The following is a 24011-nucleotide window of genomic DNA, read 5'->3' as shown; positions in this document are numbered from 1 at the left end:
TTATATAGCGGCGGAAGTGCGCCGAACAGCGTCCGGGGGAAGCTCACTGCCGAGGCCACCCACGGGGTGCGCGTCACCCGCGCCCCGCCTCGGGGAAGGTCTGAGGGAAGGGCCGCCCGCGGCCCCAACAGGGCCCCGCCCGCGACGGGCGGGTGAGCCACCAGCAAGGGGGGGCGCCGCGCGGGCCGGCCCGGGCAGGAGAAGCCGCGGCGGTTCCTCTACGGGGAGCCCCGGCGGATGCTCATGGCCCCGCGGTGCTTTGAGACAGACTCACGGCCGGCGCGCTGAGTCCAATGGGTGAGGTGGGGCAGCGCCCCATAACCCAATTCAGACTACTCTCCCCCGGACACCCTTTTTCACTTTTACTTTTTCGCCATCCTTCCACCCTCATTACCTTTCCCTCCTCCCACCCTCCTTTCCTTCCCCACACAGCTCAGTGTTCCACCCTACTACTGACTTCTACTGCCCTCTACTTATTCCTGACTTCAACCCCTCAAACCTGGAGGCCAGCAGAGGGCGACAAAGATTAAGGAGCATTTCGCTTATGAAGAAAGGGTAAGTGAGTGAAGAGAGGGGATTTTGTTTCTATATCTATGTGTAAATAACTAAACGTTAGCAAAGAAATTAAAAAGAAATACTGGAGTGGACTTCAGGAACCACAATGAGTTATGCAAACCAGACCTAAATTTTGTAAAAGTGGAAGGTAGAGGCCTGTGTTCCCACCTGAATCACCAAATTATTCACCAGCCTCACACCCCCCAGTTACTGACTTTTAAACTCAGAAACCTCCCCTTTATTTTACAACACCCTCCACCAAGCAAGCCCAACCATTCCTACTCCATCCAAAATAACCACAAACACCATTTTGGTTAAAAAAACTTTGTGTAATTGGTCTCTGCTGTCCCCACCCACCACTTCACAGTGGGTTGGGGTAGCGATGCCGGGAAAGCAGCCTGGGTTGGGTGGGACGGGCAGGAAGCTGGGAAACACAGAGAGAGATGTGGTGTGAGCAATGGGCTCTCCCCCAAAACGTTGATTTGTCATCATCAGGATGCAACCACAACCATCCTCGCTACATTTCACTCATTCATCACAACCTCCCATTGCTGTCCTCCCACTATTGATTTACTTATTAAAAAAACCCTTATTCCCAAAACTGCTATCACCTAAACCCCCTTGCCCACAGCAGATCACCTGAAATCTGGCCCCACCCCAAAATCAGGAGCCACCCTAGGTGTCATGCAGCACCACCCTCATGAAAATACTCTCACCTGAGCGACCTGGGCAGGGTTGAAGAGAGGAACTGAAGCCACTGGTGGGAGAGGTCCACGGTAGACAGCCTGGAAGGACCAAAGAGAGAGAAACTTAACAGACACCCCGAGCAGAGAGGTGTCACCCATCATACACGGGTACACTTCCCTCCCCTCCTCACCTGCTGTCCTGATGACTGCCTTCCATCCCATGAGCCTTTCACCTCTGCAGACACTGAACTAACAGCAAAGGTGCTTTCACCCTCCATTCCTCCTAGGGCCACCAACCAAAATCAAAAGCCAATTTAAAATAAGGAGGAGAAACTTGTAAAAGGGTGATGGGGGAGAGATGAGGGGAACTGTGAGGTATTTACCAGGATTTCTGGAGAGAGGCTGAGCCAAAGGGTTTGTTCCAGCTGCCAGAGGGGCAATGGGTGGGGATGGTGATGCTCGCTCCTGAAATCACACCCACCCGTTTAGAGCAGAAGCTCCTTGAGCTGGGAGAAGACCTCTGCACCAGACAGCACACCAGGCTTTTGGGGTACCCATCCTGCACCCCTCCTGCTGCAGAGGTACCTGAGGAGCTGCAGGAAACCTGGATAAGGAGGGGCTGCAGGGTCAGGGCAAGCAACTCGGGCACAAAGCTGAAGCAGCCTGAGGGTTCAAAATCAGGCAGGAGCTGGACACCAAGCCTGGGTACAACGTGAGGGGCCAAGGTGCATGGCTCCCCTTCTGTTCTTCATCTCCTGCTAGTTTGAGAAGAATACCCCAAGATGTTTTTGCTCTGGGACTGTAGATCATTCTCTACCAGGAAGACATTTCCAGGGAAGGTTCCCGCTCCAAGCCATCAGGGATGTGATGCCCTTAGGAGCTGGCTAGGTCTGGGATGACCACGCATGGTTGCTTCCCCCTCACTGCTGCACTTCCAATTAAAGAGGTTTTCCCTTCCCTGCACCTCCCCAAACCTGCCGGAGCACTGCTGCTCACGGCTGCTGTGTTCCGCTCCAGCGGAGGGCGAGGGATCCCTGCAGAGTTTGCCAAGGGCTTGGATGACCTCATGGCTGAAGGAGGCTATATAAATTTATATCATATATATGGAAGAGACTATATGAATTTACAGTTATTATTAATCAAGGATTCACTTCCAGGCTAAAAGGGCTCCCAGTCCCCATCTGCCCCACATGGAATGGCCATGGCCCCTGCATGAGGACAGGGAGAAATAGGGAGATGTGTCACCCATTCTCACAGCTGTACCCTGCATGTCACCAGGGACAGGATGGCTTTTTGTCCCCTACCTGTGGTCCTGATGTGGGAGAGTCTGAGCCTGTGTCGGACTCAGCTTTGGGAGAAGTTTCCTTGGTGGGTTTCGACCGAAACCAGCCAAACCACCTGAATCCAGAGCTCTGGGAAATGAAGGAAAAGAGTGGAAAGGGATAAGAAGGGGTGGATGCCAGGTGCCTGCTGGGAGTGGGCACCATTATTCCAGGGACAGGGCTGGGTGCATGAGGCTCATGATGGCTCTGGCATGCTCACCTTGTCCTCCTCTGGCTTCATGGGCTCTGCCTGCTCCTCAGCAGTGTCCTCAGCTGCGCTGTCCAAGGAGGGCTGGCTGTCCCCCAGCGAGACAGTGGAGGTGTCTGAGAGAGTCCGAGTCCTGCCTGGTGACTCCTCCTGCCATCAGACACGGAAGCTGCCATGTGCTGCTCCCACAGGAGCTGCACTGAGCACGGTCAGAGCCCCTCTGGGATTGCTCCACACCCACATTAGTGGGGAGCATCCCCAGGGACCCCTTACACAGCAGAGCACCCACAGCAGGGCACAGCTTTCACCCAAGGGAGCAACTGGCACCATGATGGGGGGATTCCATGTGAGTTCAGTGCATGGAAGGATGGGCCAGCACATCCCAGCTCCAGCCAGGGCCCTCAGTGGGATGGTTTCTCTGGCTCCTCTGACTCACCTGCTCTACAGGGGACAGCCTGGCACCCCAGGGCTCCTCAGCTTCTCCTGTGGAGCAGAGGGAAGGACACAGTCAAGGTTTGATCTGTGGTGCTATGGATTTATCCATCAGAGCTATTTCCAGAGCTTCTACCATGGCCCTCTCCAGAGCACAGCCACCCATGTGGTGGCCAAGATGTCCCCCAAGAGATGCAAAAGGCCATTCTGTCCCTGTCCCTGCCAGCACCAGGGAGTAAGTGGTGAGGCTGAACTGGTGCATCTCAAAGGCAACTTCTAAGGAAGAAATTCCTCTCTGTGAGGGTGGGAAAGCCCTGGCACAGGCTGCCCAGAGCAGCTGTGGCTGCCCCGTCTCTGGAATGGGACCTGGTCCCAGGCTGGATGGGGCCTGGTCTAGTGGAAGGTGCCCCTGGGTGGAAGGTGTCCTGTAGCCATATTTTCTGAAAAATCCTTTCCTTAGGATTTTTTCTCCTGAGAAGCTGAGAGGCCTCAGAAACAAAATGTAAACAATGGTTATCTGCTGCTGAGGAATGCAACAGGTGCAACTGTGATTGGTCTCATGTGGTTGTTTCTAATTAATGGCCAATCACAGCCCAGCTGTCCGGACTGTCTCGGTCAGCCACAAGCCTTTGTTATCATTCTTTTTCTATTTCCATTCTTAGCTAGCTTTCTGCTAAAGTCCTTTCTTCTATTCTTTTAGTATAGTTTTAATGTAATATATATCATAAAGTAATAAATCAAGCCTTCTGAAACATGGAATCAACATTCTCATCTCTTCCCTCATCCTAAGACCCCTGCAAACACACAGTATTCCTGCCCATAGCAGGGGGTTGGAACCAGATGGTCTTTACCATCCTTTCCCAACACAAACCATCCTGGGATTCTGTGATTTCTGCAGGGAAACGAGGCTGCAGCACTCACCTGCTGGCGGCGCTGGCTGTGGAGGGGGCTCAGCACCACCCCCTGCCAGAGGGGCAGGTGTCTCCTGGCTGAGCACAGGGGGCTGCAGGTCTCTCCCAACGCTGGGCAGCGGAGATGCCACCACCTGAGCAGGTGCTGGGGACCTCAGGGACATGTCCTCCTGGGGCCTCAGTCCCTGGGATGGCACAGGCTCAAACCACTGGTCATACTGGTAGCTTTCACTCTGGGGAATCTCATTGCCAGGCTCTTCATCTGCCAATAAAAACCACACACCTCAGGAGTTTATAATTTTTGTAATGTTTATAATTCTATCAGGCTGTTGCACAGATTTCTCCCCTGTTCCATTAAACATCAGCAGGAGCTGGGGGAGTGAGGAAAGGCTTCAGGGACCAGGCAAGGGAGGAGGTAGGACTCAGCACAGCAAAAGGAACCTTCCAGAGGTTTCAAGGAAGGTGGGCTGGGAAAGACTGGGGGAATTATTTTTTAATGCTGGGAATGTACCTGAGGCTATAAATGAACTCAGAAGGGGAATGCTGTGGAAGCAAAGGGCCCACAAGCAGCACACACCAGCAGCTCAAAGAAGGCTGCGGTCTCCAGCCTTTTCCCCCACTCCTGCTGCCTACCCTGAGCAGGAAATATACAGCAGGTAGCTTTCATTCCTGTTGCACAGCAGCACCCACGGATGAGTTCCTTGCTTTAGGCAGATTTATTCAGGGTTGGGATTTTTTTTGTTTGAAAGGCAAGTTGAGTGAGCAGGACTGGTTTTATTTCACACACACACTGGTCCCAGGTGTGTGTCCTACCCATTCCAGCTCAGCAGCCTCCTGCCAGAAACACTGGGCACTGGGAAACTCCTCTCCCATTGCTGTGAGGCAGGACCCAGATCCCATAGGGAAGGATTAGGGCACCTCTTGATGCTGTCAAACCTTTTGCTTTGCTGCCAGCATCACCTCCAGCCCACTGAGGATTGGCTTCACACCCATGAGCTGCTCCCACATGGCCTGGAGATGCTCAAGATTCACAAGGAGGAGGATGTGTGCTCAAACACATGCTGCCTGGCAGGCTCAGCTGGAACATGTCAGGGAGGACCACATGGATCCCAGCTTGGCACCTGATTTGGGCTTTGTCTTTCCAAGATGGATGGATTCAGCACCAAGCCAGCTTTCTCTGCGTGCAGGTCCCTCAGGTGGTGGCTCTGGATGGCCTTCACCATGAAGGAAAGGGCCAAGCACAGGGAAGGGGAGCTGTGGAGACCACATGGAGCAGACCTGGCTGCTCAGAGAAGCCAAGCCAATGGGATCATCACACTTGCAATTTCCTTCCAGGGAAGGAAGATCATAGTCTGAGCCCTGATAGCAGCAGAAGGCAATCAGGATTGATGATCCTTTTTACTGCCTGGGAGAGCTCTTTGAAAAGGAATTGGGCAGCAGCAGGAAAAGCTGATAGGAAGAAACGGCTTGAAGGAATTAGTTGTGTTTCATCCTGTCTGCACCAGCCTCTGCTCTCCACACTTCAGTGCCAGCATTCCCAGTCAAAGGCACATCCAAGGAGCAGGGGACCGCAGGAACATCATGCTAATGGAGCTGGATGTGAAGCAACACCTCCCCCTGACTTCTCCTCAGTGGGACACCCCAATGGATGCCTGCCCAGCTGGGAAAGAAAAGCCCCCCTGCTCTTCCCTTGGCTCCAGGGGATGGCTGTGCCCCTCCTCTTGATGTTTCTGGACTCTTGGGGTCACCAAAGGGTGAAGCAAAGGGATCAGAGAGGCAGCAGGGAAGGAGAAATGCTGATTCTGCAGCAGCAGGCATCCTGCAGCCTGGCACAGAGCAGGATGAGCTCCTTCCTGAATCCTTTGCTGTCTAAGTGTGAAATCCCTTTAGTTCAGCTCCAGTTTGCACCCTCAGAGGACTGCCTGGGAATGGGGCTGTCTCCCCTGAGGCTCAGCTGGGAGGCTCATCCAGCACCCACCCCCAGCTGCTCTTCTCCTCCCACGGCACCCAGAGGGACCCCCAAGCTGTGGTAATTAGGCCCAATTACTCAGACTTTGTACAGAACCCTCACTTTGCAGCCCATGCCTGAGGGATGCATCCAGGCAGGAGCAGCCTTTGAGCTCTGGGGGGATGCAAGGAGCAAGGAGTTGCTGCTGGTAAAAACTCCAGGGATTGGGAAGCTGCTTCCCAGCCCATGACAGCACAGCTCCACGCAGGGAGAGCCCACTGGGGTGACCACAACCTGCTGCTTTTTTATTTACCTGCTGTTGGTAGAACAGCACAGGGCAGCTCCAGCTGAGCAGGTGCCACCTCTGGAGGAAGATCATCTTCCACCTGCAGAGGGGGAACATGGTAAACTGGATATGGAAAAGGGTGGCACAGGACAAAAACTAAGGAAATCACAAAGCTAATGCAAAGGAAAGCACAGTGCTCGTGGATCTGGGGCTCATAGCCCACCCCAGGCTGCAGGAGAGACCCACACCAGCTCAGAGGGGCTGCAGCATCCCTGAGAGCAGGCAGGAGGGGAAACAAGATGGAAAAGGCCACAAAACCAAAAGCAGGTGTGAAATCTGAATGAAGAGCATTAATCCAAGCACCAGACCATGGTTAAAAGACCCCAGAGTACACCCACAAGCTGACACCCCACCAGTGAGCTCTGCAATGTCCTCCCTGCAAAGGGAGACCATCACTCCCCCACCAGCCCCTGCCTGCCCTCCTTGAGCCAAATCAAAGAGAGTTTTGCCCTGTGTGAAGCTCTGCAGCCCTCAGGCACTGCAAGCCCCTTGTTCCCACTGAATCTGCAAGTCCCAGAGCACAGACCACATCTCAGAGCTCACAGGCAGAGAAGAGCAGCAGCTTCTGACCCTCCATTCCCCTGGATTCAGGGAAGAGGAGGAGATGCTCCTGCAGACAGAGCACAGCACAGAGCAGCTGTCCCACTGCCCCTCCTTACCTCCCACTCCTGGCAGCAGGCTCGGAGCTGCTCCAGCCAGTCAGGCTCCAGTGCCTGCTCCTGCTCTGGCATCTCCAGGAGCAGAGGGTCACAGAGCTTCAGCCTCTCAGCCAGCTGCAGGGCCAGGGGGACAGCAGGGATCTGTCACACAGGGGCTCGGGAAAACAGCATCACTTCATAATACAGGGGTAAAATAACACCAGTCTCTTGTGCAGGATTTATTCCCTCTCCCACACCCCCACAGAGGTGCTGGCCCATCCCATGCCCCACAGTCTCAGCAGGGCTGGCTCAGCACCTCCACAGAGATGCCAAAATACTCCGTCAAAGGTGCTCCTCACATCAAAGAGACAGGCAGATATCACCACCTCCTTTCCCCCCTGAGGAAAATGAGTGGTTTTCATCAACCCCTTAACAGCCATCCTGGGGCACTGGCAGGTTTGCAGGACACCCCACCAGAAGCCCTGGAAAGAGCCCAGCTCCCAGGGCAGCTCATAAGCTCCTCACCTAGCCCATGAGGATGGATGGGAGCTGGTGTTTTTCTGATCTGCATTTACAAATCTCTGAGAAGATTCCACAGCCTCCCAGACTTGTCCTGATGCTTGATGTCCTCAGAGCTAAAGAGTATTTTCTTAATATCTAAGTGAAATCTTCCCTGCTGCAAATTAAGCCTCTCTATCCCTGCTCCCATGGAAGCTGTGAGAGGAGCCAGCCAGCATCCCCCACGAGCAGCCTCCTGTGTGCTGGAGGGCTGTTATCACATCCCACATACCCCTTTCTCCCCCACCATATCTTGCCTAGGAGAAATAACCCTCAGGCCTTCTTCAGAGGTCATTTTCCCCTCAATCTCTTATCACCCCAGCTCTCCACTCCCACACTCACTCCAATTTAGCCCTGTCTCCACATGCAGCAGCCCAAACAGGCCTCAGCCAAGACCCCTGAGACCCCAGCATGGGGGGATTATCACCTCCTTGTCTCAGATATGACAGTTGTACTCTCACAACCCAGAATAACACTATAACATGGTGAGGTTGTTTTTTTTTTTCTTTTGTAACAGCATCCTGTTATGCTGCTGCTCAGTATTTTTTCCATGCTCCACTATCTCCCCCAGGTCCCTCTCTGCAGTATTGCTGCTGTGTGTTTAATTTCTCCTGCAGAAGAGGGGTCTGTGCTGCCCTGGCTGCAGCCATCTCAGTGACTTGGGGCTCCAGTTCCCATCAATGGAGCAAAAGGCTCTTCCAGGGCAACCCAGGAGTCCAAGGTGGGATGCAGAGCTCCCTGCAGAGCTCATTCCCAGTCTGAAGGAGTTGTTTAGACAAGGATCCAGTTTTAAGACAGCTGGGTGAGGGGAGATGGCACTCAAAGCACTGCTCTTCATCCACATCTATACTGAATTTTCTCTCACTGATATCAGCCCCTGGTCTAGTGGAAGGTGTCCCCCATGGCAGGGGAGTTGGAACTAGGTGATCTCTAAGGTCCTTTCCAACCCAAACCATTCTAGGATTCCTGGGGATTTCTCAAGTTTCCTCTGGCTACTTCATGTTGGCTTATGTTCAATGCTTTGCTACAAGGCTGCCACCTTGAGGGCCACCAAAAGCCACCCAGAGGTGACTTCGCAGCTCAGCCACCCTCCACAGCCACACAAGACTCAGCTGTTCCTTCCAGCAGCAGTCCTAGCAGCCATTTCTTTCTATTCCTGAGCTATTAAAACACAAACTCTAAACCAGCACAAAGCACACTTGCCAGGTCTGGGAGCTTAGAGCAAGGCAGGACCTGCACAACCAGACCCCAGCTTGGGACTGGGACTGGCCAGGAGAGCAAAGTAACCCTGCAGCCAACCAGGAACCTGCTCTACCCACTGTCCCATCTCTCTACAAACACACCTATGCTCATCCCAAATCAATCACAGGAAAAAAGAAATTATAAACATGATTACTCCTAAACGGGGGGAATGTTTAATCCAAAAGCTTATGTGCACTTTGATCCAGTATTAATGAACCAGCACCTGGTTGTGTATCATCCCCAGCTTCAAAAGAGGGGAAGTCTTAATCAAACACTAATGTGTATCATAATTTGTAACACAGTCTAGAACATCAAAGACAAGAGCATCTACGAATGCACTAGTTTTCCAGATGAAAGTGTTTTCTCCCAGGAGAAGCATTATCCCCAGCAGAATGGCAGATCTAAAAGGCTGTTAGACAGCAAATAGGCTTCAATGATGGGGTGAGGAAGCAGTGCCAGCCAAATTTTGGGTGAACTCAGCAGCACCCACTTCAGACAGGCATCTTGCTGCCCCTCACCTCACAGCATCAGGGTTTTAGCGCCTTTCATAGAATCACAGAATGGTTTGGGTTGGAAGGGACCTTAAAGCTCATCTTGTCTCAACACCTCTGCCATTTGCAGGGACACCTTCCACTAAACCCACCCAAGCCCCATTCAACCTGCTTCTAAAGGGTGGAGGAAGGTGACAAGCAGCCTCAGCACTGCCCTGGTCCTGTGAGAGCCCCAAGGGGACCTGGGACACTTGGCCCTGCCCCCTGCTCAGGAAGTAGAGGGGCTGCACTTGGTGCTACAGGTTGGGCCATGCTCCCTCTCAGTGTCACCCCAGAACACATCCTCAGGAGATAAAGCGAATTGTAGAAGATGTGCTGGAGGGGAAATGTGCACTTAGACTTCACTTCTTAAGCCTGTGACATTTAGAAGTTCAGAAAACCCCACCAGACTTAAAAACCTCCTTTGTTTCCAAATAACTCTGCTCCTGCTTGGCAGTCAACATGACACCTTTGTTTTCTACCCGAAATCCACGGGGACTAGAAACCCTGTGGAAGCCCTGGCTTTGCTGTACTCAGCAGCAAACCCCAGAGGGCTGCTCAGAGCTGCCAACCACCCCCACTCCAGCAGTTCCTGAGCAGGTATCACTCCCAGGTTGGGATGCAGGAGGTGCAGACTCACCCTCACCACTTGCCGTGCCAGGACGGGGTGCGCGGCGGGGTCGCGGCTCAGGAGCGCGGTGGCCACGAGCTCGCAGTACTGCAGGGCCTGGGCTGGCAGCCCGTGGTCAGCCAGGCGGGAGGCGTAGAGCAGCTTGTACACCTTGGGGGAGGGAGGCAGAGCAGCCAGGGGTGGGAGCAGGGAGATGGACAGGGCTGTGCCAGGCACATCGCCCCAGCATGGCTCACAGCGCCCTGGATCACGCACCCAGAGGTCTCCTGCAACTTCCACCCATCCCTATGGAGCATCCAGCCCTCCCTCCTTGAACCAGGGAGCTTCATAGAATCCTGGATCCTGCACCCAAAGGTCACTTCCACCCATCCCCATGGAGGCATCCAGCCCCCTCTCCTTGAACCAGGGAGCTTCATAGAATTCTAGAATGGTTTGCGTTGGAAGGCACCACAGAGCTCATCTAGTTCCAGTCCCCTGCCATGGCCAGGCACACCACCCACTAGACCAGGCTGCTCCAAGCTCCATCCAGCCTGGCCTTGGACACTTCCAGGGATGTGTCCACCCCAAGGCAGCAAGAACTGGGTGCTGCTTTGCAATAGGAAATGCCCAGCTGTTACCCAGAGAGCAGGAAGGCAATGAGAGCTGAGCAAGCACTGATTAGACACACTGTGCACCCCAAAACCTGCCCTGAATGAGTCCCTTGGCCAAGGCAATCTCCGCATCATTCCCAAAGCCCAGTAAGGGGACAAGCCTCAGGAACAGCTTGAATTCCAGGCTTCAGGGAGATGGGTGCATGTTTTGGGGCAAGTCTGAGCTCTGCACGAGATGCAGTTGAGCACTTGCACTACCTGGAAGGGGAGCAGGAAGGACTCGGGCTGTCGCAGCTGCTGGCAGTACTCGAAGATTTCCATCCTCTGGATGGCCTCTGTCCGGGCGAACTGGGAGAACGCCTGGCTGCGGGGAGAGGGGCGGGCTCAGCGGGCAGGAGCAGAGCTCCTCCCAAACAGCCCCACACAAAGGGCACACCAGCAGCGGGAAAAGCCCCGACCAGGGATTGCTTCTGCATCAGAGTGAGATCCCAGGGATGGGGAAAACGTGGGGCAGGTGACTCTGGCAAGAATGCCAGCCTGCAGTGCTTGCTCACCGGTGGCTGCTGCCCAGCAGGGCCATGCGATCTGCCTTTGCTCCAAAGTAACCAAAGGGAACGTCTGCCATCAGGTAGCAGAAATGAGCTGCTTCCACTGCTCCCTTGCTGGCTGCACGGGAAAAGACAGACAATTAGTCTGAGACATCACCACATGGTCTGCTTTGCTTTGGAGGCCCTCAAGCTCACCCATAAAATGCAAACCCAACTGCCTCCCTTTCCTGGCCATGCAGACCCTGATCCTTTGTTGACTCCCTTGTCCCTGTTGCTTGTCTGTTTTCCCCAATTGCTGCTTTTTGTTTCAGGACGTTTCTGTTCAATGGTAGAGCTGGGTGAGCCTGAGCAAGGCCAGCTCCAACTCTTGCAGGGTGCATAAAATCCCATCACCGGGAGCAGGGCTAAGTTCCTGCAGTTACCTACACTTCCCTGGCCCAACTGCTCCACGTGCCTCCACAAGAGCATCTAATGGATGTGCCTGGGCCCAATTCATGTGAGGATCCATTGACACCTCACCCCTTCCACTGCACAGGCACTGCAGCTCCAGGGTTGCAGGCACAACCATCTCAGTGTGGACATGCACGGTGACACTGCAGTGCCCACCCATGTTGTGGCTGCTCCCACTGATCCCAGCTCACCCAGAGTGTCCCCCATGGTGACAATGGCTCTGTGGTTCAGCTCCGTGTCTCCAACCTTGTTGGACAGCATCACAGCCAGGTGGGGCCTCCAGTCCCCCCACGTGGCATCCCCGCAGCACTGGAGGGACAGGAGGAGAGCAGGGGTGAGCAGAGATGGTCACCAAAGGTGGGTGTCACTAGCAGGTGACAGCACAGGGGAGCACATGCCAGGGCCAGCCTCTTGCTCACGGACCAGAGCTGCCTGAGGGATCCTCCCTGACATCAGCTGGAAGAGGGTCTGCAGTGGGTCGTTGGTGGCCAGTGTGCTGGTGAACCTGTGAGGAGACAGCAGAGAAGGGCTGCACCCCAGGACCCCAAACCTTCACTCACCTCCCAGAGCACAGCCCAAGAAACTGATGTCTCTAGGGGTTTCCCAGAGAATCCAAGAAAGGATTGACTTGGAAAGCACCTTTTAGTCCAAACTTCCTTCCATAGGCAGGGACACCTTCCACAGGACCAGGGTGCTTCAAGACCAGTCCAACCTGGCCTTGGACACTTCCAGAGATGGGGCAGCCACAGCTGCTCTGGGGCCTGCCCACCCTCACAGGGAAGGATTTCTTTCTAACATCTAATCTAAATCTACCCTCCTTCAGCTGAAGCTGTTCCTCCCTATCCTTTCACTCCATGCCCTTGTAAATAGGAGGCAGAGAGGATCACCAGCCTCTGGGGGTGATGATCTGTATTACCTTCAGAGAAGGCAGGTCTCCAGGACAACGCTGCATAAAACCTCCTTAAAAGGATTTGGGTTCCACAAGACAGAAAATTTCTGCTTAACTCTCCCTGAAGGGATCAACCCAATCCAGACTAAGTACATTAAATTCCACCAGAAAATGCTCATACAAGTGGGATGAGCAGCTGGGACTAGACTGGATCACAGTGAAAATTGCTCAGCTCCCCCTGCCCCATGGCTGTCTTTGCTAGGGTAGCATGGGCAAAGCCAGAGACTCAGAATAAATGCACCCTCCATCTCCAGAGAATGGCTTTCCTCCTGCTTTCCAGCCCCCCACCTGGTTTCTCCTGTCCATTGGGAAGCCTGAAGGACTCAGGCCTGTTTGGATGGATGTCCTCTGTCCCCTTTGCCCCCTCTGGAAAGGCTCCAGCTGGAATCAATGCTCTTTTCCAATTCAGGGGGCACTGAAGGGATAGCAGGCTTGGAAAGCCAGCCATGGAACATCGTACCCTGCTTGAGCTTCTCCAGCTTACCCAGTGAGGACCCAGCTGTACGTCCGAGGGTCCATCTTGCTGGAGAGGAACAGGGCATGGCCCCACAGCTGGTTTCTCATGGCCCAGACCAGAGCCTCCTGCAGGTGAGGAGGAGAAGAAAGAGTGTTTGCACCAACTCTGCTTCCTCCCTCCTCTGCTCCCCCAGCTCAGAGAAGAGCGCCAGTAACGGTTCTGGTTTTAATTAGCATCCTCCAAAAATCTCTCCCAGGTCCCTTTGTCTTTCTACCTTGAAACTTTACAAGAACTTGGACCTTCAAAGCAATGTTGTGTCCCCTAGATTTCCAGGTGTATGCTGCCTGTTAGTCCTCAAAGCTGTGAGATCCCAGTCTGGGCACCCAAGCTGCAGCCCTCCTCCCTCTTCTCCTTGTGCCTTAGGAATCTTGTGAGATCACATAGCTGCAAATGGGTTTGGAACAAGGAAACCTTTAAGGTCCCTTCTAAAGCAAACCATTCTAGGGATCTATGAAACTAAACGTGGTAGAGGTGCTGGTAAAAGCCTCTTCATCTCATCTTCACTTGGGTCTCCCATCCCAGTTCCCAGTGGTGGGAAATCACTGCCATAAGCCCCATTGTACCAACACAGCTTGGAGGCTTGATCCCACAAGTGAACCACAAGTCACTTCTTGAGCATCCTTCCCTTTAAAACCTGCCTGAAGAGGCCAACAGGTCCAAGAAGAACAAAACATCCAGCCCCACATCCTGGATCCCACTCACCACTTACTTTCTTCCTGCCATAGTAGAGGAGCTTGGTAAACTTCTCCACGATCTGTGCCTGTGTCTCCACGACGGGCGGGAGCTCCCCGGTGATGAGGTCCAGCGGCTGCCGCTGCGCCCACTCGTCATCGGCCATGCCCAGCAGGTTGGCTGCAGGCTCCTGCCTCCTGTACCTGTCCTGGCGCCTGCAGTCCTGCATCAGCAGCTCCGCAGCGTCCGAGCCCACCATGGACTGCCAAAGGGAAGGAAGGAGCCACCTGGAGGCTGCCCCAGGGTCGGGACCCAGGACATTGCTCTGGCTGCCCTGGGTGATTCCTCACCCTGGCAGAGACCTTGGCACAGAGTCAAAAATACCTGTGCCTTCGATTTTAGCCCATGGAAACTATTACCAGCTTTGTGTGAAGATTTAGAAGCCAGAAGAGTTTGAGCAGGATGATAGTTAATTTGTCACAGGGTGAAAAAGTAGAATTTTTGGGATTTTACAATGGGAGTTCAAGAAGCAAGATGGAGGAATCTGAGCATGTCCTGTCCTTCTTCTTCTTCTTCTTGTCCTCCATCTTCTGCTGGGATGGTGACTTTTTGATTGGTTTATAGTAGAGACAGACTGTCTAACATAGGTGATAGGTGTTGGAAAATTATTATAAATAAAGTACACGTAGTTTGCAGTATAAAAAGTTAACACCACCCCAAGGGCAGTCGCTGTGCCACAACTCGACCTGTTGGACAGATCTCAGCAGGTCAGAGAAAGAATGTCATAGATAAGAGAAAACAAACAACCTTGAAAAGCAAAACTGACAAATCTCAACTTCTTCTTTGGTTGCAGGGCTAAGAAAAAAAGACTTTCTAACACCTCAGGAGTCATCTCAACCACAGAAACCTGAAACCCCACAAGCAAAGGCTGATGGCACTTCCAGTCTGCCCCCTTCTTACACCTGCATCCTTGTCCCAGCACGTGCCCCAAACAAGACCAGATTTGGCCACCAGCACAGGGAGTTGGAAGGAAAAGGACTGAGCACAATTAGCAAGACCTTCACAACACTCCCTCTGATGACCTTATCCACCTGCTTCCAATAAGCAAATGCAGACTGGATTGGGGGGATTTCAGTGCATTAAGGGAACAGCCCCCTTTTAAGTGTAAGTGCTGGCTCATTAATGAAGGTGGCACCAGTCCCCTTCACTGGGCTGTTGGTAGTTCCCAAGGACAAAAAGCAATCACTGAGAAGGATTTGCTACAAATACCCAGGCAGCATCAAACTGAGGAATGAAAATCAGATCCTCTCAAGGTACACCCCTTCCCCCCAAAAACTGCAACTGGATCAAGAGGCACCTAAGGGACATATTACTTGTCTCATGTCCAAGATCAAAAGGGTCAGCCCCTTCCATGGGATACCTACCCCGTTCTGCCGGCAGAGGAGGACCAGGAGTTTCCAGAGGAGAGAGGAATCTCTGCCCCTCTGTGTTGAGAGGTCACAGCCTGTGTTTATCTTCTGCTGGCAAAAGGTCATCACATCCACCTTGTGCAGATCTTCCCTACGGCAGCAGAAAGAAGCATCAAAGAAACCCAAGGCAAAGCAACCTAGGGCACCATTCAGGCTCAGTCCCCAGGTACACTGATGGGGATGACAAAGATTCCAAGCAAGAGCTGGAGGAAAGAAGATCCCCAGTACCAAAGACTACTTTCAAGTTCCAACACACTCAAATCTATTGTGACTTAGCAGATCTCTTTGTTTCAGGGATGCAAAGTACATTTCAAACCCACTCTTTGCCCTCCTGATAATATTTTCCCCCATTCATCTGCAAAGAAACAGTTTGGATTTGCTGTGCTGCCATGGATGTCCAAGGCTGCAGAAGCAGGCATGATCTGTTGTGGAGGCAGAGTGGATGGTCGCTTGTGTGACCACAGAAACCCTTCAGCTATGTGCAAGCCAGGCAGAAGTGCTGCCATACAATAAAATAACCATTCAGTTAGAAAGAAAGAGTGTATGAAACAGGAGAGAGAAACTGCAGGTGGAGATGTTGATCCTGACTCAGTCATTCCAACATATTATATGGAGATTCCTGATGTACCCTTTGGAACAAATGGTAACCCAGAATCACAGAATGGTCTGGGGGTTGAAAGGGAGCTTAAAGCTCATCTAGTCCAACCCCCCACCTTCCACTAGACCAAGCCCTGTCCAGTTTGGCCTTGAACACTTCCAGGGATAGAGCATCCACCACATCTCTGGGCAACCTGAGGCCTTACTACCCTCACAGGGAAGAATTTCTTCCATATGTCCAACCTAAAGTTCCCCTCTTCCAATTTGCACTTGCTGCCCTTTGTCCTGTCTCTACAGTTGCTGACAATGAGACCCTCTCTGGCTTGCTTGTAGCCATTTCAGATACTGGAAGGGGCTGTGATGTCTCCACACAACCTTCTCTTCTCCAGGCCCAACTTCCTCAGCCTGTCTGCATAGGGAGGTTTATCCAGTCCCTTTATCCTCCTCTGGACTTGTTCCATGTCCTTCCTGTGCTGGTGGCACCAGACCTGCTTGCAGCACTGCAGGTGGGTCTCATGAGAGCTCACAGGGGAAGCTCCAGATATTCCCTGCAGCTTCTGTGTATGCACAGCCCTTTTGCTTGGTGAATGCTTTTTCCTTTTCTCTCCCTGCCTTGGCTGGGAGTGGCCAGAAATAGAGACAACCTGATGCAGCACCCCTGATTCATCCCCAGGCTCACACTGGATGAAGGAACATAGTGGGTCTGACCCTGCTGTGGCTCAGCCATCTCAGGGGACAAAACCTTTTGGAAAAGCTAAGCCACAGGTTGACCCAGAGCTTCAGATGTCCAAAGAAACAAAAAAAAAATCATTTTTCTGAGACAAAATGATTACAAAATAAGGTCAGATGTACAAACCACACTAAACCCACATCCTATGAATATTCAAAATACCATATCCCACTACCCAAACCAGCCCAGACTGCATCAAAGGGGCTGGGCTCCCAGCCTGAACTTAGACATGGCCTTTGTGAATAACTCAAAACCACAGGGACCCTCTGAGTCTGCCTGGAGCTCACATCTCCTCGTGAAGGAGACAGCCAGGAGAACACAGCTCCTGGAGCTGTGCTGCCATACCTGGCCAGGGGCCCAGGGAAGGCTTGCAGCTCCTCCAGCTCTTCTGTGCCATGAAGGATTGCCTGAAAAACAAAAGTAAATTCAGCAGCTGGCCTCCAGCAATCAGATCAGCCCCACCTGGGCTATTGGAAGCCGGTGCCATGGCCAAGGATTCAACAGTGCCAGTGAACCCTGTGCTGTCATCAGGAAACCACAGAGCATAGAGCCTGAGCTACCACACGGACTCCAGTGCTAAGGTCCAGTAAAGAAAGGTCAAAAACTGCCTCCTTCTGGAGGTAAAACAGGAGACTGGAATGCTGTGGGAGACTCAGGGCATGGACAAGGCCCCTGTATTGGAGCACCTCGGGAAGATGAGTGGAGTTGTCCTTTGGAGAGGGACAAACCACATCTGTCCCCATGAGAAGGGATCACTGTACCTGAGCAGGTCACAGGTACCCAGGGTTACAGAGCTGAAGGCTGAAAGCACCACCCAGGCACAGGCTGGAGACACAATGGAGACTCAGATGTCCATGTGGGATGGACAGAAGATGGGAGCAAGGAATGGGAAGGCTGCTGAGGAGGCTGCTGGGGTTATGAACCATGCCTGCATCCCTCAGGGTGACAGGAGCCACTCCAGGGAGGGGACAGGGGGCCTGGAGGGCCAGCTGTGTCCTACCTCCAGGCTGTGCAGCTCGACACGGGGCAGCTGTCTCTCAGCAGGGTGGTGGGGACACACCAGCACCAGGTGGCCCCCAGCTCCAAAGCACAGTGCTGTGTGCAGCTGTGGGAACTTGAGGGGGACTGCTGGGGGTGGGGTGGACACCGAGGGCTCCCCTGCAATGACACACAGGCCACTGTGAGCCACTCACACTGATCACACACCACATCCACTGTGGAGGACTTCACCAGTCCCAAACTTCACCAGTCCCAAACTTGTCCCCCAAATTAGGTGTCCCTCCACTGACACCTCTGTGCAAGAATTGTCCCCCAAAGCAGCAGATGTGCACAGCAGCTCCTAAACCTACCCAGGCAGAGCCCCTGGACCATCCACCCACCCTGCAGCCCCCCAGTCATGCCTTGTGCCTGCACAACCTCCTCCAGGAGAGGACCCAGCTGAGAGACAGCCAATATCCTACACCAGCCATTTATTCCCTTGCTTCCCCCTTGTTAGAGCCCCCCATTCCACCTGACCTGTTTGTCCCACATTCCAGGACCCCATTCCAGGGCTGTAGTCATCAGCACCATCTCGGATGTACTGGCTGAGCTCATGGCTGCTGGAGCTGAGTCCTGACTCTTGGTACTGCAGGAGCAGGCTGGGCTGCAAGGGAGGGAGAGCACACCAACCTGGCTCAGAAGCTAGGGACACTGCTGATTTCCTGCCCCCAGGCAGTGAGGGGGGCTCTGCTGCTGCAGGGAAGTGCCCAGCAGGAACAGCACAGCCAATTCCCATCCCAGCAGCTCACACCCTACACCAGCTTGGGAAAGGAATTTATATCAGCCACAGCTGTAGTCTGACAGCTTTCCTAGCCCTAACATGAGCTCCTCACCACAGCCAAGGAGATGGGGCTTGGAAACCCAAAAAAGCACCACCCAGGAGCAAAATCACCAGAGTAGCTTTGATTTGATCTTTTAATTTTCTCTTGGCAAAACCCAGCAGTCAGGACAAAGTGTAAATGGAGCATGACTTGGTGGCCAGAGCTGACAATGACACACAGCTGTCAGCTACCTCGGAGGGCTAGAATCGTGGAATCATGGAATCATTAAGGTTGGAAAAGCTCTCTAAGACTGAGTCCTACCATTAATCCAGCACTGCCATGTTCACCACTAAACCATGTCCCCAACTGCCACATCTACATGTCTTTAAAATTCCCCCAGGGATGGTGCCTCTACTACATCCCTGGGCAGCCTATGCCAGGATTTGACAACCCTTTTGTTGAAGAAATTTTTCCTAGTATCCAACCTAAACCTTCCCTGGCACAACTTAAAGCTGTTTCCTCGTGTTCTGTCACTTGTTCAGTGGGGAGGAGCCTGATCCCCACCTGGCTACAGCCTCCTGGGAATTGTAGAGAGTGACAAGGTCACCCCTGAGCCTCCTTTCATCCAGGCTGAGCCCTCACAGTCCTCTCTGCCTCTCCTTGTGCTCCAGACCCTTCCGCAGCTTCACTGCAGAACATCCCACTAAGCCTGGATTTCTGTGCTGCTCCTGGGCTGAGCATACAGCCCTGCCCCTGGGGGAGGGACAGCCCAGCAGATGGAAAGAACACAAACACTAAAAACCCACTGCAATAATCCCCAGGGACTGTCAGGCACTGAGTGCACATTGCAAAGGGGCCCTCTTCTCAGCTGGAGGGGGACACATGGATTGTTCCCAAATCTCTGAGACATTCTTGTCCTCCACCCCTGCCCATCTTGAGTTTACCTCTTTGGACCAGCCATCAGCCTCCCCTGAATCACTGCTGAGGGTTCCTTCCCTCCTGGCAGTCGAGGTGTAATTATCCTCATAGAAGTTGTAGGTCCTGCAGGCGGGAGCAAAGGGAGGACACACTGAAGGTCTGAGATTTTTGAACCACCCACAAACCCGCTCATTTTGCAGCAGGTGGTTTCACAGGGCAGCCCAGACTCCCCAGCTTTACCTGTGGTGCCCTGGGGGGCCCGTGGCCAGGTTGGGGTGGTAGCCCCTGTAGTAGTGCTGGTCCCGGTAACTCTTGCCATGAGACTCTCCCTGCCTCACGTCTAGGGAGAATCAAGAGTCAGCATCACCCCTCCAGAGCAACAGTGAAGTTGCAGAAGAAAATCCACGAGAAAGGCAATTTGCCATGCCCACTCAGTTTGCTTCCAAATGATCCCAACACATTGGAGATATGATAACAATGCCTTGTGCACATTTGCCAGCACAGCACTGATGTCCTTTTCTCTCTCCTCCCTCCTCTTCTGTTCAGTCCAGAAACAGCAAAGAGACCCTGGCCTCTGATCACACAGCACCATCAAACCAGGAATGACACAGGTTTTTAGCCATGGTCATGAAGATCAAACATCCCTTGGGTGCCCCTAGCTCCTGCTCACATTTCCTAAATGCAGACAGGGAGCCAGCGCTGCACAGAGCATCCACCAGCACCCAGGAGAGTGGGCAGGAGAGAGCCCTGGATGTGTGCAAGCCTTGGGAGAAGAACCCATCCTGGGGGAAGCATCACTTCTCCTGCAAACTGCCTGCATGCCCAAAGGATGACCCCATACCTCTGTCATCCTGCCATGCCACTGGCTGCCACTGGTGGCTTTGGTAGGAGTAGCCATCGCTGTTGCCAGCTGCAGGATACTGCCAGTGGGGATCTTCATAGCCCTGCCTGGAAAACAACACAACACACTGATCTGGGGGAGAAAGGGTTCCAGGGTCACATTTAGGGTCCCACCTGCTCAGGACCTTTGGAGGCAGCAAAGGGGATGGAAATAAAGCCAGGTACCCGGCTCTGGCAGGGCCAGGAACTGATCCAGCATCACACCTGGAAGGAGAAGGGTGAGGTTTGGATGCTTTGCTGCCCCCAGCTATAAGAAACCTGCAGTTACAGGTGGTGCCCAGTTTTACAGAATCCAATAATGGTTTGGATTCCAAGGGACCTTTAAGGTCATCTCATTTCAACCCCTGCCACGGGCAGGGACACCTTCCACTAACCCAAGGTGCTCCAAGCCCTGTCTAACCTGGCCTTGAACACTTCCAGGGACAGAGCAGCCACAGCTTCTCTGGGCAACCTGTGCCAGAGCCTCACCACCCTCAGAGAGAAAATTTACTTCCTAATATCCCATCTGCATCACACGACCTCAGCACAAACCCCCACGTACCGACTCCATAACTCACTGAGGGCAATAACTCAGGCAAATCAAGCCAGATTAGCTGGAAGCTCTTTCTCAGCACTGAGAACATCCTATAGCCCACATTTTATCCGTCCACTCTTCACTGTTTCAGCAGCTGAGCTTGCAGGCTGCCTCTTGCTCCTATATTACCACTTGTATTTTTATTGTTCACCTTGCACTTAGGAAAAAAGAACTGCATTTAATCATACCTGTAAGAAAAATGCACCTCAGGGCTGAGGCTGAGCTTGTCAAACACCAACCACAGAAGCCACAGTTTTAAGAAGAGCTGCAAATTCTATACAGCCTTAAATACAGAAGTCATGGGGCTGCTTGAATAGCTGGACATCACCTCCTGACCCTCTGTAGTCACAAGGGCAGGACCTGTGAGCAGTGCAATGAGCAGCTGTTATTTTGAGGTTTCCACGAGAGGGACCAAGGGCTCTCACCTGGCGTGGGACTGGCTGGGGTAGGTGCTGTCAGCGCGGGACGCCGGCCGGCGGGTGTCACCGTGGGGGTGCTGTCCCTCATCCCAGGGGTGACCAGGGCCGTGCCTCCCGTGCCAGGAGCCGGGCCTTGGAGACTGCCCTGCGTGCAGGAGGTGCCGCCGCAGCGGGGCCGGGGCACTGGGGAGCCCCTCTGCCCACGAGCCCCGCGCTGCCGGCCTCTCCCGGGGCTGGGGCGAGTGGGCAGGGGCCCAGGGCTCCATCACCTGCCTGCCAGCCAAATCCTCTCTGGGTCTGGGGAGCCTGAGCCCCAAATGGCTTTAGTGGCCTGCAAATGACAAGTCACAGAGTGTTTGATCAGCAGCTTTTCAACCCACTCAAAGCCCCCTTTGAAGCCTTTTGCCAGCTACTCTCTGCTTTTTAGGAGCTTCCTGGAAACCCAGGAACCTTTCCAAAATACCCAGAGGCAAGGAAAAGTCATCTCTATATCTCGCTTAACTTGAAGCTTCCCTTAAAACACCAGGATGCAATGGTCTGCCTTTGAAAGCAGCACACATCCATCTCTATCCAGAACAAGAATCTCGGAATGGTTTGGGTTGAAAGTGACCTTAAAAATCATCTAGTTCCAAACCCCTGCCATGGGCAGGGACACCTTCCATTAGACCAGATTGCCCAAAGCCCCATCCAACCTGTTGTTGAGCACTTCCAGAGATGAGGAGCTTCTCTGGGCAACCTGTGCCAGGGCCTCACCACCCTCACAGGAAAGAATTTCTTCCCAATACCTAACCTGAATCTCTCCTCTTTCAGTTTAAAACCATCACCTCTTGCCCTATTGCTACAGGCTCTCCCATAAAATTTGTCCTTACCTTAAAAAGCCCTCTTATAGGTAGGAACCTCCTGCACTCACAGCCCCCTCAAGCTGTGAGGGTGAGAAATCCCCCTCCCCTCTGTGACAGGCAGTGAAACTCCCTCTGATATGCACTAAGGGGGCAAAGCTTTGGGCAGGACAAGGAGTTTTGCTCAAAGAAAAGAGCAAGCAGGGAGAAAAAGAGCTTTGTTCTTGTGAGCTATGGGATGGGGTGGAAACAGGGATTTCCTCCTGCCTTTCAGAATTCCAAGTGGGCACCAGATTTGGTTATAGCAGTGCCATGCAGAAGAGGAAATCCTGAGGAGAGCCCAGGGTGGCACATGGGTGAAGCCCCAGCTGCCAGGGGGATGTCACCCTCAAGCCCCCCACGTCTCCTCTTGCAGCATCAGTACCCCAAGTGCCCCCACCACTCCAGGCCTCCCCAACACAGGGAGATGGCCAGATGCTGTCTGAACCCCTCCTCGCTCCTCCCCCTCAAAGTTTAGGGCACTTTGGGGTAATTTCAGAACTGGAAAACACACAGGTCTGAACAGAGGTGGCTCAGTTTGTGGCTCTCTAGGTGACATCCAGGTAAACCCTGGCCCTAAACAGCCCCCAGCCACAAACATCCAGGCACCCATTATTCCAGTCCCACCGAGGGCCCACCCCAAATTTTGGCCAGGGGCTCCCACCACCATGCTCCCCCCTCAGCAGCCACACACACCTGCTCAGAGGCTGTCAGGGCCCTTCCTCTGCTCCCTGTTGCCACTTCCAAAGTCCACTTCCACATGGGCCAGGGGGCAAAGGGCAGCCCCTGCTCCTCCACCCCGCGCCGGCCGCACGCTCGACTCCCCGGGGATTCCTGCTGCTCTTTGCATCCTGAGGGTCACCTCTCCCATCTCTTGGGTCTCCTCCCACCCAGGTAAGGAGCACACAGCCCTCTGAGCTCAGAAAAACCCAGAAGTTTCTCCTGGGGAGTTTTTTAATGCTGTGAAGTAAGTAGGGGCTGATAGTGAAAGGACAAAGGTGAACAGCTTTAAGCTGTAAGAGCAGAGATTTAGATTAGATGTGAGGAGGGAATTTTTCCCTGTGAGGGTGGGCAGGCCCTGGCACAGGGTGCCCAGAGAAGCTGTGGCTGCCCCTGGATCCCTGGAAGTGTCCATGGCCAGCTTGGAAGGGGCTTGGAGCAGCCTGGGACAGTGGAAGGTGTCCCTGCCCATGGCAGGGGGTGGAATGAGATGGGCTCTAAGGTCCCTTCCAACCCCAGCCATTCCAGGATTCTATGAAGTGTCTTCCTTGATACATCCTCTCATCTCCTAAATAATAACAATAACAATAAATAAATAAATAAAACCTGATTGGTTTCATTCAGACCCAGCCACAAGTCAAGCAAATAAAATCCATCCCACCATGTCCTGCCCAGGGCAGAATTTGGGCAGGATGGAGCTGGGCTCCACCCCAGCACTGCCTCATCTCAGTCATTATAACACTATAATGGCCTTGTTCTCTAAGTGACCAGAAATTCTGCCTGGAGACCCCATCCTGAACTCCCCATGGCTCCTTAAAAACTGAGAAAATGAGCAAATTAAGGTAAATGATGTCACAGAAAACCACATTAAAAGCAAGATATGAGGTCCATCATCTACCACCCAGCAGTTTAGTGATGTCTCACCTTCTGCCCCATTCCTGAAGCCTCCACTGGAACATCACAGCACTGACTGATTTGGGATTCACAGGCAGGAGAGTTTGCTTTGTATCATGGTGGCACTGTCAGAAACCCCCTCCTTTAATGATGTTGAAAGACTACATATATTATAGCTTCAGACCTTGAAATTTCCACCCTGCTGGGAGAGTAAGAAATTTTCCCTGGTGATTCTGAGAAATAAGCACTCAGTCTCTGCAGAATTCAAGATTTCAAGTAAAAAAATATCCTTAGCACTCAGCCATACAGAAACCCGACTGGGAGAAACACAAACCAGGGCAGAGCTGTCTTTGTGCTGCTGAGCTGCTGCAGTAGAATGA

At 53.1% G+C, this 24011-nt stretch overlaps 1 protein-coding gene across 1 annotated transcript; it reads right to left on the bottom strand.

Moving 5' to 3' along the window:
* Nucleotides 1-891: 891 nt before the first annotated feature.
* On the bottom strand, nucleotides 892-21405 carry SEC16B (SEC16 homolog B, endoplasmic reticulum export factor). The gene is made up of 25 exons (XM_064719933.1): nucleotides 21146-21405; nucleotides 20088-20194; nucleotides 19487-19586; nucleotides 19273-19369; nucleotides 18045-18201; nucleotides 17530-17687; nucleotides 16875-16936; nucleotides 15158-15293; nucleotides 13771-13995; nucleotides 13029-13126; nucleotides 12019-12100; nucleotides 11787-11904; nucleotides 11152-11263; nucleotides 10856-10961; nucleotides 10017-10157; nucleotides 7068-7181; nucleotides 6376-6448; nucleotides 4125-4376; nucleotides 3208-3254; nucleotides 2784-2921; nucleotides 2546-2653; nucleotides 1625-1706; nucleotides 1433-1524; nucleotides 1272-1364; nucleotides 892-979 (listed from the first exon to the last, which is right to left on the bottom strand). Exons 1-25 carry the CDS (start codon nucleotides 21403-21405, stop codon nucleotides 917-919), a joined length of 3021 nt encoding a protein of 1006 aa, XP_064576003.1. The 3' UTR covers nucleotides 892-916.
* Nucleotides 21406-24011: the final 2606 nt, after the last annotated feature.

The sequence above is a fragment of the Zonotrichia leucophrys genome, chromosome 8 (assembly GCF_028769735.1).
Source record: "Zonotrichia leucophrys gambelii isolate GWCS_2022_RI chromosome 8, RI_Zleu_2.0, whole genome shotgun sequence".
Taxonomy (NCBI): domain Eukaryota; kingdom Metazoa; phylum Chordata; class Aves; order Passeriformes; family Passerellidae; genus Zonotrichia; species Zonotrichia leucophrys.
This window is presented reverse-complemented; position numbering and strand designations above follow the sequence as displayed.

Excerpts from the sequence above, each read along its gene's own strand:
- SEC16B (XM_064719933.1), bottom strand. The coding sequence starts at position 21,405 with ATGGAGCCCTGGGCCCCTGCCCACTCGCCCCAGCCCCGGGAGAGGCCG. Across the intron at positions 18,202-19,272 it reads CTGATGGCTGGTCCAAAGAG|CCAGGTTGGTGTGCTCTCCC; the intron begins GTAAACTCAAGA and ends CTAGCTTCTGAG. Across the intron at positions 2,922-3,207 it reads GGCTGTCCCCTGTAGAGCAG|GAGGAGTCACCAGGCAGGAC; the intron begins GTGAGTCAGAGG and ends GTCTGATGGCAG.